General features: G+C 38.1%; 1 protein-coding gene across 1 annotated transcript in view; it reads right to left on the bottom strand.

Moving 5' to 3' along the window:
- The window catches only part of zgc:152774 (uncharacterized protein LOC553526 homolog), a 36999-nt gene that overhangs the window by 9059 nt on the left and 9262 nt on the right, over window positions 1–18678 (bottom strand). The window contains exons 7-12 of the mRNA XM_047352831.1: window positions 12667–12795; window positions 10483–10602; window positions 10297–10400; window positions 9939–10067; window positions 4920–5036; window positions 4641–4718 (exon numbers count right to left, since the gene is read on the bottom strand). Of these exons, the coding sequence (XP_047208787.1) occupies window positions 4641–4718; window positions 4920–5036; window positions 9939–10067; window positions 10297–10400; window positions 10483–10602; window positions 12667–12795 (677 nt within the window). The remainder of the gene's footprint in view (window positions 1–4640; window positions 4719–4919; window positions 5037–9938; window positions 10068–10296; window positions 10401–10482; window positions 10603–12666; window positions 12796–18678) is intronic.

Here is an 18678-nt window from a genome sequence, read left to right as displayed (position 1 = left end):
AGCAGACACCCTGTCTCTACGACGCCGAGTGGAGCAGTTTTCCCAGTCTGAAGAAAGGACAACAGGACCGCATCATCGTGGTTACAGCAGTAATGTGCAGTTTGGCCCGGCCGACAGAACGAGCCGCCCCACCCCACAGGTACAGAGGTTAGCTGCAAGTTAACCCTTTGTTCACTGTGGATGCTTCCTCCAACTTCGTCACCCCGGACAACTTTTCCTCAGCACGGTTCACGTAAGAGGTTGTGTTTTGGGCAGAGAGAAGTAGTTTAGAATGAAATTTTTCGCTTTATGACGTTTGGTTTTGTTTGTGTTGAAACTCAGCTATTTTAGTGCTAGCAGATTATCTGTTGGTTTTATTCAGCAAATCATTCTTTAAAATATTATTTTATTAAAATAATATTTTATCTGATCTAGCATTGTCAATGGTTGTCTAAAGGTATGCCAATTATTGTCTAAGTTGGTTCCAAGACTAACTTAACTTCACTTCCAGATTCTTCAAGATAAGCCTTGGTTCTCAAACATAAACATTGCATGGTAATGTTGCATCACTCTTTTGGTCATGATTTCCAACCATCTTTAATCAACTTGTTTATATTGTACATAGCCCATTCGTCTTCCTTATTCTTTAATTCTGCTTGGTAGTTTAGTTGGACTGTTTTAGCATAGTAAAGAGTTTGTTGATTGAAATATGTTTGACTTTGAATACTTATTTTTGTTAATAAATTCTTGTATTTTAAGAAATTATGTGAATTCATTCCATATATGTGCAGAGTTTATGCTGTTCAATAATGTCAGAGCTTGGCTCATCCCTTTCAATTTTGTCCTAATACCATTGCCTTACTGGGCTGGTATTCACAGGACAACCCTTAACAGACTGAAATATTATTTAATAAAATATTAAAGTATTAATATAAAATATTAAATAATATATTAATATTCATAATTACAACACCACTATGCTTTACGCAGTTGATCATATAAGTAAAGATAAAAAAACAAGATGGTGAGATTAAGGTAACACAAAACTTATTCTGTTCTCAGCTTAAGAGTTTTAACACTCTTATATTTTCATATTTTGCTGACTTTCACAGCAACACTGCCTGAACTCCACTAGGGATTTGCTTTAGAAAGACACACATTCCAAATGCATCAAGAAAGGAAAACCAGAATGCTATTATCACTGCAGCTTACAGAATTTGGTCATTTTTAACTCACAAGCTCCAAAATCCTCTTTTTTCAGTCAGTAAAAGCACCATTTCTAAGCACAACTGGCAATAACACATAGATAATAGAAATATCTGATGTTCCTTTAGGCTGCAAGACAATAAGAGAGAGCTAGACTTTCAGCAGATACCAGGAAGGCTCAACATATTACAGCAAAGTCGTTCTGTTTTATTCTTCTGAACTTTCAACCTGTATGTTATGAAACATGCAGGATTTGGAAACGCTGGTAGATTTGTGGAAATTTTAGATCTAAGAAAAAAATCTAGCTAACCTAAGATGCTAAAAAGTTTAAATTGTCAATTCAGTTGTCCCTTATTCAAGAGACTGATTTCTCACACACATGATCCCGCCTATGCTCTTAATATAAAAAATGAATGCCTACTCTCGAAAGGAATTATACATTATTTTAAATGCTAGTCTCATATCTTATATTACAATACTTAAACAGAATCTTGAGTCAGTTAAATATGCTATAGACTGGTAAAATAAAATAAAAAAACTAGAGATCAGAAATCAGCCACAAAATTCAGATTGCTACATATTTATTACTATCATAAGTGGTGGTTGGTGTTTATGAGTTGTTCCATAAGTTGCTTACATGATTCGACCCAGAGTATGATAACTCACTGGGTCGAGGGCCAGGGAATAAAAGTCTGTTTTAGAACAGCACCTAAAAACAGCAAAAGCCTGCCTGACATGTGGTGGTAAATCATTCTACAGATTTGGACCTGCAACTCAGAAAATTCTTTCACCTCTGAGCTTATATCATGTGTGTGGGATCAGTAAAAGCATCTGATCTGTTGAGCTCAGAGAGCGCTGTGGGACATGTGGCTACAACAGATCAGATAGATAAGACGGGGCAGAACTGTAAAGACCTTTAAAAACATACAAAAGGATTTATACATCTATTCGAACGTGAACCGGAAGCCAGTAAAGGAATGCCAAAAGTGGAGAAATGTGCTCTCTTTTAGCTGTACCAGTTCAAAATGGGGTTGCGGCATTCTGAATGCATTTTAAAGAAGCGCCTGGATCTTATGAAAGCATGTATAACTGTCTCGAGGGTTCTTGTAAACAATATGGGCTTCAACTTAGACAGTCGCCTTAACTGGAAAAAGCAGGATTTAACAATTGTACTTACGTGAATATTTAATTTTATGAAAGGGTCCGTTTTCACTCTCAGATTAGTGACAATATGTTTCTGAAGCTAGGCTAGGCTTGACAGTCATTAACATAAAAATGAAATGTTTCTAAAAAATTGCACCTAATGGCAGCAGGTATAAAGAATGAAGAAGGGGTCCAAGAATGAAGCCTTGTGGTACCTCCCACTGAAGAAACGTCTGTGTGGAGATAAAATCGTTGTTGTTGGTGTAAAAGCTTCTTTCAGAGAGGTAAGACCTGAACCATTCGAGAGCTGATCCTGAGATACCCACCCACTGCTCCAGCCTAGAAATGAGGATCTCATGGTCATTGGTGTCAACATGTAAGATCCAACAGGATAAGCACAGAAGCACCATAATCCATGGCAATAATTAAAAACCCTCAACAGAGCGGATTCTCAATTTTGGAGGTGTTCCAAAATAGGGTCATCCTCCAGGAAACATTTTAATTGGGACTCAACTATTTATTCCAATAATTTGGAGAAAAATGGGAGCCTAGTAATTTTAAACCCATTTTTCTGGGAAAAAAACTGCCTTTTACAGTCACTAAAATAGGATGTTACTACCATATATGGTAGATGACATTGCATCTATTACATCATCTTGAAGCATATCACCATGTTGCTGAACAAATTGTTTTGTCAACTAAAAATACTTTTCAAACAGCAATTTGTCGAATGGATGTGTGGGTGCATAAAGGCGACACAGAAAAGGAATGGATTGAGCAAAGGAGCCACAAACACCATTTATGCTGCAAACCTGGGTGAGCTCTGTGGACGTCAAGGATTTTTGGGGGGGACAACATAAAACTGAAGGAAGAGGAAACAATACAGTGTATGCCAAGATTACTACCAATAGTTCAAGCAGAGCTAATAGCCAGACCCTAGAGGCAACCTTAGCTGTTGTTTGTGAGCACAAAGTTCACCAGTATGGCAGCATGATATGAAAATGCTTCATGTGATATTTTTGCTTTAATTGAAATGACAGCATAAATTATATAACCTTTCTGACACGTTTTTATAACAAAATGTCCTCCCCACTATCTGGGAGTTTTAGTGTGTTGGCCACTAAAGATATAAAGGTGTGGGTATTAGGGCCTTTTAAAGTTAATCCAACTGGGCAAATATATTTTTCAATATATAGTTCCTAAATGCCTGACACTTCAAATATAATATTCTACCTGATATTGTGTCCAAAAACTCCTTTAAAACTGTGATGTTGTACAAATTGATATGCGCTGATGGTTGTGGTTTGATATATTTAGCAGATTTATATATCAAGTAAGAAAATGTTTTCTTCTACATTGTTTACAGATACATATGCTGTCACATAGAGAGCCTTTATTTTATGGGGCCTCTGTCAGTACAAGATGTGTGCTGATGCCTGCAGATTGAGCTAAATCAACAATCCCTCTTTCCTGCACGTTTAGCCAAGATAACTAGCTTCAGCTGATTTCTCTCGGGTGTGGGATGATTATGTGGAGAAAAGTGAGTGATGCACAACCACTGCCTGGCTTGCTAATATAAAGTAGGCTATTCTGGTGAGAAAGTTGTTGTGAGGAAAATCCTGATGCATGCCTGTGCACTAGAGAGTAATGATGCTGCTCAGAACCGGAGCAGAAATTATAACATCTATTTGAATGCTGCTAGAATTTTACTGTTTTAAGTGACAGTTTTTGTCATTTCCCCCTGTGTTGGTTTACAGTCAGACCAGTCATGTGAAACAGTCCTTTTAAATCTGTCTTATAGATGGGGTGGTTTGTTAGCCCTCCAAGAAATTTCCCCCAGACAGCATTTTCCTCCCTTTATGAACTCAAATCTGAGCTGGAAACATTGCCTTCACTACTTTTATCTTGGCTGCACTCTGTTATGCATTGACGCCATAGTATGTCATTCCAAACGTAGCATCATCACTCTCTAGGAACATTTGGCTGCGAAACAATCAGGATATATGCCCTTTAAAGTTAAAAACCTAGTTTGTATAGTTCTGAGGAAGTGTAGGAGAGACATAAGTGACATCAAGTCCAGAAATGACATGTTGTGAATGAGAACTGAATGAGTCACACTTCAGCCTAAGCTCAGGGAGATAATGCTCAACTGGTTATCAGATACACATGCTGCCACATGGAGAGCTTAGCCATCAAGTGTAAGAGCAAGAAACCGACAAACGGAAACCACAAAACGGTACACACATTTCACACACAGAAAGACAAGTCGTGTGAAAAGGTCTGTGTGAGAGGTTGAAGAAATAGGAATTTACAGTTTCTTGTGGCTTTTCTGGTAGCTGGGTGTTAACTGTTCCTCTCTCTCCTCTGTTTCCTCTGGCGATGAGCAGTTTCTGCAAAGACATGGGGGCCCAACAAATGTCAGCCACAGCTAAGGAACAGTTTGGCTAGAAAACACCCACAGCACTGACAAAAACAGAACTTAAAAGTTTAATTACTCCTTTTATTACCTTTTTTTGTTTTTAGTGGGTTAAAACAAGAAAATGGATAATAAAGTTATTACTTTCACTCCAAGCAATGACAGAATGCTTCACCTGTAACGTGGATTGGGATTCTGGCTGCAGTTCCAGTTTTCAGGAGTGACTTTATAATGGTTTGGTGGGACACTTCGCCATTTCAGACATTCTTCACACTGTAACCACAAGGGACCCCTGTGAATACAAGCAGATCTGGTGGTTAGCAGAAGAATGAAAGGAAGTAGTAATTCAGCAGAAATGATTAAGCGTTGAAGTATTATGTTTCAGCAGCTGCATAGAGAGAATCTTTTCTGCTGAATTTCCTGTGTGTTTTCTATTTTAGCCACGTTTCACAGGCCTGGCTCAGAATACTTATTCAGAAACCATTCCTTAGTTTTCCTTCAGCCTATAAAACCAATGCTGTTTTCTGTTTCAATTTTCCAAGACCTGACAAGCTTCTACATGACAAGGTTACAAAGTGTCCTAATTTATCTCGGCTGCTTACAGGCAGCCAGAAAGGCTGATAACAGCTTCAGGATCAGACTCAAACGCCAGGTGGACAAGATACGGAAGACAATAAAAGTGTTAAAATGGCAGGATTTGTCATTCCAAATTATTTCAAAAATGTTTTCCATATATAATTGGAGATATATCCTGCGCAACGACTGAAGTGAATAAAATCAAACATGAAAAAAGCGCACTAACCTGGTTGCATAAGTGTCCACATAGTTAAACTAATAATTTGGTCAAACCCCCCTTTTCAGTTCAGGTTTCAGTCTTCTTCATGAGGATTTGTCAGCATCCTATTTCTTGACTTGGCAATATTTGCTAAAATGAAATCAACTACTACCTCTCAGCAGTTCTTGAGATCTGTTAGATTTTGAGGACACCTCTTGCCCACAGTCCTCTTCAGGTGGTCCCACAAATTTTCAGTAAAGTTTTGTTCTAGACTCTAACTAGGGCATTCCCTGACTTTCACTTTTTTTCTCATGAAGTCATTCTTCTGTTGATGTGTATGCATATCTATATATTTCACTGTGATGCTGAAAAAATGTATCCCTCTTCATCTTCAGTTTTCTTGCAGAGACCTGAAAGGTTTTGGTACAAAACTGAAGGGTATTTGGAACGACAGCCCTGGATGGAAATAAGCCAATGGAATAGATGTCTACACTTTCAAAAGCCACTGTATATTAAAGTTAATTGAAGTTTTTGTAATTATTTATAGGTGTGGGAAATGGTGAATAAAGGTTGAACAAAGTTAATAGACACGGTTTAAAACCACAAGGTTTAAAACCCGGCATATAAGGAAATTATTTACATAAAGAGAACTTACTCTGCAGGCATGATAACAAAGTGCCATACATAATACACTATAAAGATCATCAAATTCACAGAACATAAAAAACATGAACATACATTAAGGCTTATCAGACTTAAAAGTCATCCAAGAATAATATAAAAACACACATCAGATAATAGACATAGTGAAATACTAGTGCCAGTATAAAACGCCAGACTAAATAGATGACCTAAAAGAATCCAATCAATCAACCAAACTCAACTCAGGAAGTTTATTCCTCAGCAGTCTTGTGAAGGAAATAACTAACAAATTTTAATTTTGTGAACAGAGAGAACAAGAAACTGAATTTAGATACATTAGATTACACAGATATACTGTTGTCTGATCATTCACTGCTTCATATGTGACAAATAATATTTCAAAGGGAAATCTGAACTTAACAGGAAGGCAGTGTAATGATTATAAAACACGAGTTACATGATCTCGCTAGGTTGAACTCGTTATTAACCTGGTCCCAGCATTCTGTATGACTTTTAATTGAGGGGCTTTATCTAGTCTAGGAAATAAGGCATGGCAGGTTTATTGGTACATCACAATTCATATAAGCCAATCCAAAGAGCTTTAGAGTAAATCAAAGGAAAGACATTAATATAACAAAAACATTGCTTGATAAAGCTCTCAATAGGTCAAACATTTAAAAGCGTTGCCTTAAACGGTGCAAATGTTAAAAAACAACTTAATTGTCACACTTCAGACATTTATTATTGATCGGGCAAACTGTCCGATTCTTTAATTAAAAGCTGCTGTACACAGTAATGTTTTCAGCCCTGATTTAAAGGAACCAACAATTTCTCCAACACTCTCAGGTTTTCAGGCAGTTGGCAGAAGAGCATAAAAACTAAATGCTGCCTCACCTTGTTTAGATCTGGTTCAGGAAACAATGACTAAGCAGGTCTGTGAAGATCTGAAGGGTCTGCATGGTTCATACTTGACAAGCAACTCAGTGATCTATTTTGGCCCGAGACCATTTGTTGCTTTATAGACCAATAGCAACCTTTTGTCAAACAAGGAGTATGTGCAGTGATTTCAGAATGGGTTTCATATTATCTGTTTTCCTGGTGTTGGTCAGAACTCTGGCAGCATCATTTTTGGATGAGCTCCACCTGCCAGATTGATTTTTTACATAGACCAGTAAAGACACAGTTACAATAATCTAACCTACTGAAAATAAAAGGGTGCACCAGTTTCTGTTCCCTGTTGTGACAGAAAACCCTTTTGGAATAAGGCCCAGCAGAGACTGTACTTCCAGCAGCAACCTTCCACAGGAGCTGCTGGTCATCTTCTACACACATTATTCAGTCTGTCCTATGTTTGTCCATCACTGTCTGGTTTTCTTCATCCACAAAACAGGACAGGTCCAAACTATAGTGAACAATCAGGTCTGCAGAGAGGATCATAAGGGCTGACCTTTGCTCTATCTAGGACCTGCACAGGTTTAGGATCAGGAAAAGGTCAGCTAACATCTCTGCAGACTCCATACATCCTGGACACAAACCGTTTAGACCTTTAACTTCAGGTCGGCGCTACAGAGCGTGATTTGCAAACTCCAGCTGCCACAGAGACAGTTTCCTTCCCCAGGCTGACTCTCTAAGGAATACTTAACAGTCAGAGTGACCAGATCGATGCCATCCATTTTTTGCACAACCTCATCCAGGTCCTTCTCTTTAGTAAAAACACTGTATATACCATAAATACAAAAATATATTTTTATTTCCTTTTTTAAATGTTTATATTTGAAATGTCATTGAGAGCAATGTGCAACCAAAGTCAGATCCCTTGTTTGTGTCAGAAATTTGGATAAATTAACAATTTTTATAAGTTCAATGAATGGCACTAGTCAGAGTTTAGCAATGTTCCTTAGCTGAAAGAAGCAAGATTGATAGATAGACTTTACATGTGAGTTGAAATTAGGATCTAAAGTTACTCCAAACCTTGGCCAATTTCAGAGCCCATTTCAGGTGTGGCTATAATAATCATTTCTCTTTAACTGGAAGTTAAAAAAGGTACCGATCAGATCAGCCAGTCTTTCACGCAAATCAGGCAGTCAAACCCATTAGGTAACTTTTCAAAATGTTTTGGCTTAAGAGACACGTGCAACTGAATGCAAAATGGTAAGAAATGTCATTAAAAGTCTAAATAATATCTGCTGGTGGAAGTATATAAGGTGAAAATAATAATGGAATGAGTATAACGCCTTGGAGAACAACACGTGTTAAAGAAGCTTTAAGAGAACAGTACTAAATGGCTTTTACAGGAGAACTTCAATCCAGTAAATATCACAAAAAACAGTCCAAGATCTTGTTTTGTTTGCCTCACAATCACCGTATCTTCAAACGGTTTCCACCTTACCACTGGATCCTAGCATTGGCTGCCATTCATCGCTAAGCTGGGATCCTGCCCTCCCTTCTGAAAACTCTTCCAGACACATTTTAGTTGTAATAAAATAATTGTTTGGGGTTAAAACAGGGATTTATCAAGTAAAAGATCCAGCAGACACAAAGTCAAGCAACTATAGGAATCTGATTCAGCACGCCACCTGTAACTGAGGAGTTTGTTGAGGAGAAATGATCAGTGCTCCAAAGCCTCAAGACACAATTACCCTCTGAGAGGTTATCAATGGTCTCCAATATCCCTGAATCACTTCAGTAAAAACTTTGATGTAGGTAAATCTAGATGTATACTGCTCAGAAATCTTAAATCTATGATTTAATTTTGACTATAAGGCAGTTTGAGCCAGCCTTTGGTCAAGAGTCTGTTTAGTAAAGGCCTTAAATCAATCTGTAGATGACATGAAAATGATTTCTAAACAGCAGGTAGAAAATAAAAATGCTTCCATTAGTCTCATTGGTCATGTCATGGAAATGTTGAATGTAACAAAGTTAAGACACTGGCTGGCTAACCATTTCAGAGTTTTTTTGGATAGACACATAAGGATGTTGTAATTCATCTTGCACAAGAAATATACTTGGAAGGAGATAGATTACACTGCCTTTGCCACTAAAATAGTTGCCATGTGCTTTCACAAGTCAACTACTACATGTTTTAGATCTTTCCCTTGTTCAACATACCTAAATCAAATGTTTGGTTCATTTCCAGGCCTCAAGAGAACCTGATGACATGCTGAGGAGGCAGTTCATTCACAAATTTCGACACATCTAAAGCATACAGGACACCAGCCCTTGAGGACTTGAATTAGACATCCCTGCACTACACTAACAAACCGGCATCACAGGACCTGTAAGTGTAAGCAGCAATGCTGGTTATAATGATTTGCAGCTTGCACTGCCCTCGCACTTTAAACATACTTGCCAACAGGCCTGATGTACTGCTGAGGTGTTAAGGAAGCCCAGCTTGCTTGAATTGGGGCCTTCAGCTCATCTGAACTGTAGATTCTCTAAGAGGTTTTTATGAGTGAATTTGCTGACTGATCAGCACTATGTAAACAGCCAGCTTCTTGAGGATTGACCTTTTGTGACTGGGCAGCTGTCAAGTCAGCAGTCCTCACCCAAAACTGTTTAACCCACAACATGACCATCACTTTGACTAAGACAAGGAGAATAATCCAGATCAAAACAGTGGGACTTAAAGATTTGTCAACCACAGAAAAATGTCTATGGATTGATGCTGTCTGTTGTCTTACTACAGAACCCACAAGGATTATTGACAGTAAAATAAGATAAATGAGGTAAAAGTGTTTTCATAACATGCACAGCAGAAAAGTTAAACCAAAGACTCACATGTCAGTATCTTCTTGGTCGTCACTGTCATCTTTATCTAGCGCCTGAAACTCTCGCTCCCTGGCCCTCTTCTCTGTGACCTCCTTCCAGAAGTCATTAAGTTTTAGACCCAGAGCACCGAGGGTGAGTCTTGAAAGCAGAAAAAAAAAAAGTTACTATATTTACCACTTTTTTCTTAATTTAAAACAAAAATGCAAAGTAAAATAAATAGGGCAAGTATTTAATTATTTGCATTAAATAAATTTACTGCTCTACTAAGATCGAAGAGCTGCAAAAGTCATGCTAGCTCAGAATATTAGTATTTTCTGCCCTAATGAGATACTATGGATCCAAAACAGAGGATTTGCTCTTAATGTACCTGTATTCTTTAGTGTACTCAAAGTCCTGCTTGTTGTGAGCAGGTTTGAGAAAATTACATTCAATGATGCCGATCACCCCGATGCCTACTCTTTGACCTGAGGCCTGCAGGAGATAAAAAAAACTATTTAGAGGTAGAAGAATACTTAGCATATTATAACATATAACACGATACTTTTTTGTTCACCTTTAGCTGGCAGCCCACTTTCTCGTAGGCCTTAATGAGTCGGTTTTTGTGGTACATCATGATGCCATAGTGCTCCTTCTTTTTAGGGTTTAGTCCAAAAGTCACTTTCACCTTCTCTTTCTGACGGACACCGGTCAAGGAAAAACAGCACTGCATACTGGCACGCTTCAGATTTTTAATAAAAATCAAAAACATAATCAGACCTATATATGCTTTGTCACATGTAGGCCTATGTTAGTACCAAATAATTATTGACATTTGTGATAATATAACCTGAGGGTAATATTATAATGTATTATTTAACATATTGAGCAGAATAGATTATTATTTTCTCCATATTCACAGTTTTGAAAATTGATAATAATTAAAAGTGTCGCATTAATCTAAATTCTAACACCGGTTTTTTGTCTTTTCCTATCAAATGATTCGACTAGCCATTTATAGACGTTTAATAATACCGTATTTTCAAGTACCGTATTTTCGCACTATAAGGCGCACTTAAAAACCTTTAATTTTTTCAAAAAATGACAGTGCGCCTTGTAATCCGGAGCGCCTTATATATGGATCAATTGGTTAATTGGTTGATCCATACTGGTTGTACACGGCGCTCTGTCAAAATGTTTCATTACGACTGGTAAACTACAAAGCCGCACCGCTTGCAGCATTACGGCTACCGTAGTCAGGGGTGTCGCCGAAGTAATAGCGGTAAACACCTGTACTGTGCTTACTCCTAGTCCAACACCACTTGTGTGTGTATAACGTTTGAATGTACTGTTGCAGGAATTGCCTGAACTATATGTGATTAGAAGCTCAGTGTGTGGGGTGTATGTTTCGTGTGTGTGTATGGAAGATGTTGACATTACTCCTCCGGACAGAGGTGGCGCTGTGTGCTGCCGTAGCTGAGAATCAAGAGTGAAGGAGTGACGTCGGTTTTATTGTGTGTGTGGGGTGGGTAGAGACGGCGACCGGAGCAGCGGTGTATGAGTCTGTAAGCCCTGTGTTTTTACGTGATGCAAAGTCATTAAAAAGAACCCCGAATCTCGTCAACAACTCAGTGTTTTGATGCTGTTTCTTCATGCTCAACTCAGCAACGTATGAGTGAGGGAGTTAACCCCGAGGAAACTAGTAACTTCGGCCCTGGAGAAAGCGTCTCCCCTGTGTCATCAGACTACGGTCAGGGGACAGAAACAGGAAAGGTTAACAGTACTAACGTTTGATTTAGTGCATCAAACTGTTTCTTTTACGTGTTTATTGAATCAGGGAAAAGTTCCCTTTCACGTTTTAACTAACGTTTGATTTCAACTTCAACTTCATAGACTCCAATGCATTCCTAACGTGCGGTTGGCTCTATTCAATAGATTTCTATGTAGAGGAGACCTTACCATGAGAGTGAATGGAGTTATCAGAACGCTGGTTTGTAGTGTATTAATAAAGTTTGACTGACTGACTTATCTGACTGTTTTGTTGACATTCTCTTTAGCACAGCTCCATCTAGTGGATGCATAACGCAACCCCAGTCAAACGTTTGACTGCAGTAGCTTCTATTCTATGCGCCTTATAATCCGGTGCGCCCTATATATGAAAAAAGTTCTAAAATAGGCCATTCATTGAAGGTGCGCCTTATAATTATAGTGCGGAAAATACGGTACTTTAATTCAATGGGGCAAACATGTCCCCATAGTTGAAATTATTGTTACTGCCAATTCCAATAAAAAAATATTTAATTAAACCAAGCCTTTTTGAAAGTGTATAATTTACTTTTTCAAGGTTATCAGTTTATTTAGTAATTCATGATTCCCTGTTATTACTAGGATAAAAATATGACACAGAGGCCCGTTTTTCTCCAGCATTCTTTCAAATGGAAAAAGACATTTCATTGAAGTAAGACAGATTTATGTTAATCCTACAGTAAAACATTTACTTGATGAAAATATTTCCACTTTTTGCAATCAGAAGGCAATCACAAAAGTTTAAAACAACAGAAACTGTGACAAACAAGGCCGGGGAAGGACACAGGTTTATCTTTCCAACTTACACAATGAGGAGAATGGGTGGAAAGGTGATAAAATTTCCAAAATCTCATTGTTATGAGAGCTATATTAAAGAGCCTGGATCAACACCATAGACCAACAGCTTCCCACTTCCTGTTAGTTGAAAGTATATATGCAGATAACACAAGGATACGCTAAACTGAGGTTTGTAGACGTCGTGTTCGATGTGAGTCAGACTCTTGGACACCAACTTGGCCAGGACCTTCTTCCCTCTTAGAATGACCTGCGTCCGTGGTTTCAGGTACAAGATACTGAGGTATGCCTGAGAAACACAAGCAAATCAAGATATAATGCAAAGATTTAGGTAGTTTATAGCTAAAACAATTTTTTTTCAAATGTATACTTTTATTCTGGTAGCAGTCTTCATAGGCTTGAGAGTGTAATATAAGAACTAGAGTTTTTGACTTGATCTAGAAACCTGCATTTTAGCATGATTCTTACAACTTAGACTGGTAAAACAGAGCTGGTAAAACCCCCAAAGGCTGCTTTAAAAATGAACTAGAAAAATTAGCATTTCCTGGGAAAATGCAGTGTGAATGCTGTGAGCTGACTTTTTTTGCTGAAAGCTGGCAGAAACAAGCTGAAATTGACTGCAGAAAATCTGCTGAAATCTGATAAAATAGTAGAAATAGCAGAAACAGCAAAGAAAAACTGTCATCTGATCTGTATGAGCAGGAAGACAATTAGTTATAAAACAGCTTAAAAATGTAAAATTACCTCAAAACTACTTGTTGAAAGAGTTGTTGAAATGCAAGAAATGACTAAAACTTTAAAAAAGCAGGAAAGAGCTGCCCATAGATGAGCTGAAAAAGCATAGACTGCAGCAAAAATATAGCCAAAGAATTTGAAGTCAGAGCTAAAATACATAAAAATTTGCAGAAATTTCAGAATGAATGAACTAACAACAAATACGCTGAAGAAACACAAAAAACAAACAAGTGTTCTTCAGCTAAGAGAGAAGAGAGGAGAAAGAGAAGCTAAAATGATAACATTAGCATATTGCCTATCACTAGCATGAAGGCTAATATTAATTTAACCCACCTACTATGCAAAAAGCAATGCATAAGCTAAAATTAGCTAAAATGCTAATGCTTACTACAGCGTATATTCAAAAGTCTATGAAATTGCCGTTTAAAATTATTCACTCTTCAGCATTCACACAATAATAATAGTAATAAACTAGAACATTTCTGAAGAAACTTAGACACGGCCTGCCTCTTGGTGCGTGCTTCTCGGACCAGAGCCGAAGGTTGCGGGGCTGAGGTACAGAACCAAAGCAACAGAACGGTGTGCATCATGATTGAGGGTAGAAGGTTAAGATGTCTATCTAGACCTTTTCTTGTTTCACCAGTAATCATGCGTCCTTGCATTGCTTTGGCAGTCGCCAATAAATAAAGAGTCCAGTTTAGAGATGTGTAGTAATAGGTGCCACCAGGCAATGGCATGGGAGTCAGGCCACTCACTGTTCTCCCTTCATTGCTATGGCAGGCCCCAACTAAGGAATGTTAAGACTGTTATTTTGTAAATATCTGTGAGTTTATTTTGAAAGGATAAAGTAGATCCATTTCCATCAAAGAGTCCCAGCAATAGTGTTAATACCAATTCTGCAATTATCGCTGTGTGAAATATGAAGACGTTTATTTTGTAGGGTATGTCTAGGTGTTGTTTTGAAAGTCCAGAATAGTTGTCCTTTCAGGTTTGGCGTACTTCCACTAGATATAAAGAACCTGGTTGCTGTTCTAAAATCATTATGTATGCTATTATCAGCTTTAAAAATTACTAGTAACTCTGGAAGACTGAGGCTTTAATTTTGAATGTTTCAGTAAACTTTATTTTAAAAGGCCAACATGGTCCTATTTCCAACACTGGGTGAGCTCCAACAGTAGTATGAAGCCCAGTCCTGCAATTTTCTATAGTTTAAAATGTAAAGGCTTTCGTTTGGCAGAGCATGTTTTGTCTTATTTTGAAAATCTAGCAGGGTTGTCCTTTCAAGTCTGGGTTATTTCCATTAGTCATATAGAACCTGCTTGCTTGTCTGAAATCATTGTCTATGTTATTATCAGCTTTAAAAAAATCATTTGTAAATATGGAAAGTTGCTGTTCAGTGTAAAAAGAGGCTTTTATTTTGTAGAGTATGTGTAGGTCTTATTTTGAAAGTCTAGTGTGGTTGTCAGCTATGACTGACTTATTGTGATCATTCATGGAAGCTTCTGGCCTGATCTCAGCCTCAGAGCCACTCTCTGTCAGAGGTTACTTAAGTTCACTGGCAGCTGTGTTCTGTTGCTATGGTAATTAATGAGCGCCCAACAGCTGCTGTTTCTCACTCACACAGCACCACACTTTGTGTCTCATCATGGCCTGGCTTTATAACATGGTGGCACATGCTCCCGATCTACTGCCCATAACTCAGAAACCGTAGGGGCTATCGACATCATCATTGGACCGGTTTTATCAGAACAGACAGGGAAATGATAATATCAATCCTTTTTTGTTGAAAATATAATAATAAAGGTACAACACTAGGTGAAAAGAAAGGGAAAAATGGAGAAAAACACAAAAATGCCTGAACATGCTCTCGAACAACGTGTAATAACTCGGAAACTATATGAGCTATCAATTTGATTCATGCACCGTATTAATCAGCAGGCCCTGGTGAACAATCATGGAGCTTCTCAATTTTCTACAAAAGCTGTCTGGGAGGTGTGACCCTGTGAAAAACTGGATCATTTTGACCATTTTTAACCTGAGTAAAGGTGAATTTTTCACTGTCAAACAAACCTACTTCACGAAGAAACGATAAAAGGTATCCAAAAACGTTTTGGAACGTAGGTATCAGCAGGGATCGGTGAACAATCCTGGAGATTTTCATGTGTCTACATAAATCCGTGTAGGAGATATGACAGTGTAGAAAAGTGGATAATTTTGAAATTTTAAAATTTCAAGCGATTTTGGGAAGGACAGATTTGGTACTCCTAAACAAACCTTTTTTATGACAAAATGATAAAAGGTATCAAATAAATTCCTTCACTGTGAGCGCCAGCAAGGTCTGAAGATAAATCTGCACAAGGTTCATGTCTCTACCTCGAACGGTTTACAAGAGGCGTCCATTCAAAAACATGTGAGTTTAATGATTTTTTGCTGTGATTTTTTCTGAAATTCCTATAGGTTTCCCATTCAGGGTGTGTTGACTTTGCGTTGCTTTGGGGCAGGTTGCCAGAAATCTGTTAGTCCCACATCAATGAGGGTGACATTTTCTGAATCGTGAAAGAGAATCCTACGTTTTGATATATAATTAGTGTCAGTAGAATGAAAATTAAGCGAGTGAGGAGAGTTTGTTTGTTCTTTCTCAGGTTATTCAAAAATCTAGACTGTACACTCTAGCAAATGCCGAATTCCGCCATTGGATTACATTATAAAATTGAAAACTTCAAACATTTTACGTAAAATTTGAATCGCAATTGTAGAAGAACCGTAACAGATATGAAAAAGCTGAATTATTTGAAGATAGCTTAATGGCTTGTGAACATTTTAAAAGTTGAATGGGATTTCTAGCTGAAAGTATGTAGAAGTAGTAAGCTGTGAAAGAGCACAAAGTTTTAGCTGAATTTTGCGGAATGTTTAAGTATTTTCCATTCATTTCAATGGGCCAAAAATCGGCACAAAAACCTGAATATTTTAAAAAGTATAAAAAGTATTAATACCAAAAGTCATACCCGTATTGTCCTAAATGAGCTGAACATTTTAAAAGTTGAATGGCTGAAATAGCACAAAGTATGAAGGAGGAAATAGGTGCCAAAAAAAGTGTACATATAATAAAGAGAAACAGGATCTCAATACTGTGAATGCCTTCAGCATTCACACAACTAGAGCAGTTTTACTACAAAACCACAAATGTCTTCAGTGGTGGAGAGATTCTTGGTTTGTGCTTGAAACTGGAAGCCAAAAAAGCTACACTCACCCTTTCACATGAGCTGTAGTTGGGTTTGCCTTTACATTAACCACAACCACTGCACCTGCTTCAGTTTGGGCCTGCTAAAAAACTACATTTAATTCCCAACTCAGCTTTTTTTGTGAGCTATACAGTGTTGTGAAAAAGCACCTGCCCCATTACAAGTTTCTTCTGTTTTTGCTTTTTTGTTGGTACTTAAATGTTTCACATTAAGGATACTGAGATAATAATAACATTTTTTTACTGCTCCGACACACCACAGTCTTTCAAAAACCTGCAGAGAAGGAGTTAATAAACCATTAACTGGGTGAGGTGTTCATAATGACTGACTTGGCTCATGTGGAGGAGTAAACCGGTTCTTTTAGACAACTATTTGAAGAATTAGTCTAGCACTAGCTCTGAGAAACAAATTTATTGAAATCTATCAGTCTGGGAAAGGTTACAAGGTTACCCACAAATGGAGCGAACAAGGAATAGTGGTGAACCTTTCCAGGAGGGTCCACTAATGCTGCTTTTCCACTAGTACCTAACATAGTCGGATCGGGTCGGATCAGTTTAACTTGCCTTGATTCATCATTAATAGCAAGGTGCCCCATAGTTCGAAATCATGTGATAGAGACACAAAAAACAAAGCAACAGACCAGACTGCTGCTCTGTTTATTTATGTTGACAGACACAGAGAAGGCTCTGGGCAGCGAGACCAAAAGCACTGTGGATGAGTACAGGAGAGAGAGGGAAGCCATGCCGTATCAAACGGAAGGATACAAACTACAGGAAGTGTGGCTTGGTCAATGTCCAGACTTAAATCCAGTTGATAAACATGCTAAGTGGTTTTTTCCTTAAAACCCCCCTCAATGTGGCTGAATTAAAACAATTCTGGAAAGAAGAGTGACCCAAAATTATTTCACAGCGGTGTAAGAGACTGATTGCTACTTATCACAAATGCCTAATGGAAGCTGTTGTCACCAAGGCCGGCACAAGCAGTTATTAAGTTGTGGGAACATTCAGTTTCTTCACATAGACAGGTTGGTTTGTGATAACTCTGGTTATCTTTGTTTAATGTGAAATTAGTTTGATGATTGCAAACATTTAAGATAAATATGTTTTTACAAGACCGTTATAACCTTAGTTTTCTTTACATTTAAAATTGTATTATAATTAATGAAATGCGACGTACAGTGCCTTGCAAAAGCATTCATTCCCCTTGGCTTTTTATCTACTGTGTTACAATTAAACCTGTAATTTTTAATATTTTTAATTTTATTTTATGTGATGGATCTGCACAAAAGATGGTGAAGTGAAAAGAGAAACAACAAAAAACAAATAAAAAAATAATAAAACAGAGAATTGGCATGTCAATATGTATCCACTCCCTTTGCTTTAAAAGTCCTAAAACGTTCTGGTGCAACCAATTACCTTCAAAAATCACAGTAGTTAAATGAAGTCCACCTGTGTGCAATCTAAGGATCACATGATCTGTCCGTATAAACACACCTTTTCTGAAAGGCCCCGACTGCAACACCACTAAGCAAGAGGCGTCACACCATGAAGACCAAGGAGCTCAACAAGTCAGGGACAAAGTTGTTGAGAAGAACACAGGGAGGGTTTATAAATAACATCCACATTTTTGATGTTCCACCAGAGCATCATCAAATCCATCTTCAAATGGAAAGCACATGGTACCACAACGATCCTGCCAAGAGAGGGCCACTCACCAAAACACACAGACCAGGCAAGAAGGGCATTAATCAGAGAGACAGAGACTGGAGTATCTGTTAATAGCACCACTGTAGGTCATCCGCTCCATAGAGCTAGGCTTTATGGAAAAGTAGCTAGAAAAAAGCCATTACTTAGTGTTAAAAATAAAACGGCACATTTGAGTTTGCCAAATGGCATGTGGGCAGGTCCCCAAATGTATGGAGGGGGGTGCTCTTGTCAGATGAGACTAAAATAGAACGTTGTGGCCATCCTATGTCTGGCGGGAACCCAACACATCCCAACCCCCCCGAAAAACACCACAGGGAAACATGGTGGTGGCAGCATCATGATGTGGGGATGTTTTTCAGCAGCATGGACTTGGGAACTGGTGGGACTCAACGGAAAGCTGGCCGTTGCTAAATACAGGGAAATTCTTGATCAAAACTTGTGTCAATCTGCCTGTGATTCGAGAATGGGACAGTTTCACCTTCCAGCAGG

Source organism: Girardinichthys multiradiatus, chromosome 23, assembly GCF_021462225.1.
Source record: "Girardinichthys multiradiatus isolate DD_20200921_A chromosome 23, DD_fGirMul_XY1, whole genome shotgun sequence".
NCBI lineage: Eukaryota > Metazoa > Chordata > Actinopteri > Cyprinodontiformes > Goodeidae > Girardinichthys > Girardinichthys multiradiatus.
The sequence above is the reverse complement of the archived record's forward strand: the minus strand, read 5'-3'. Positions and strand labels throughout refer to the sequence as shown.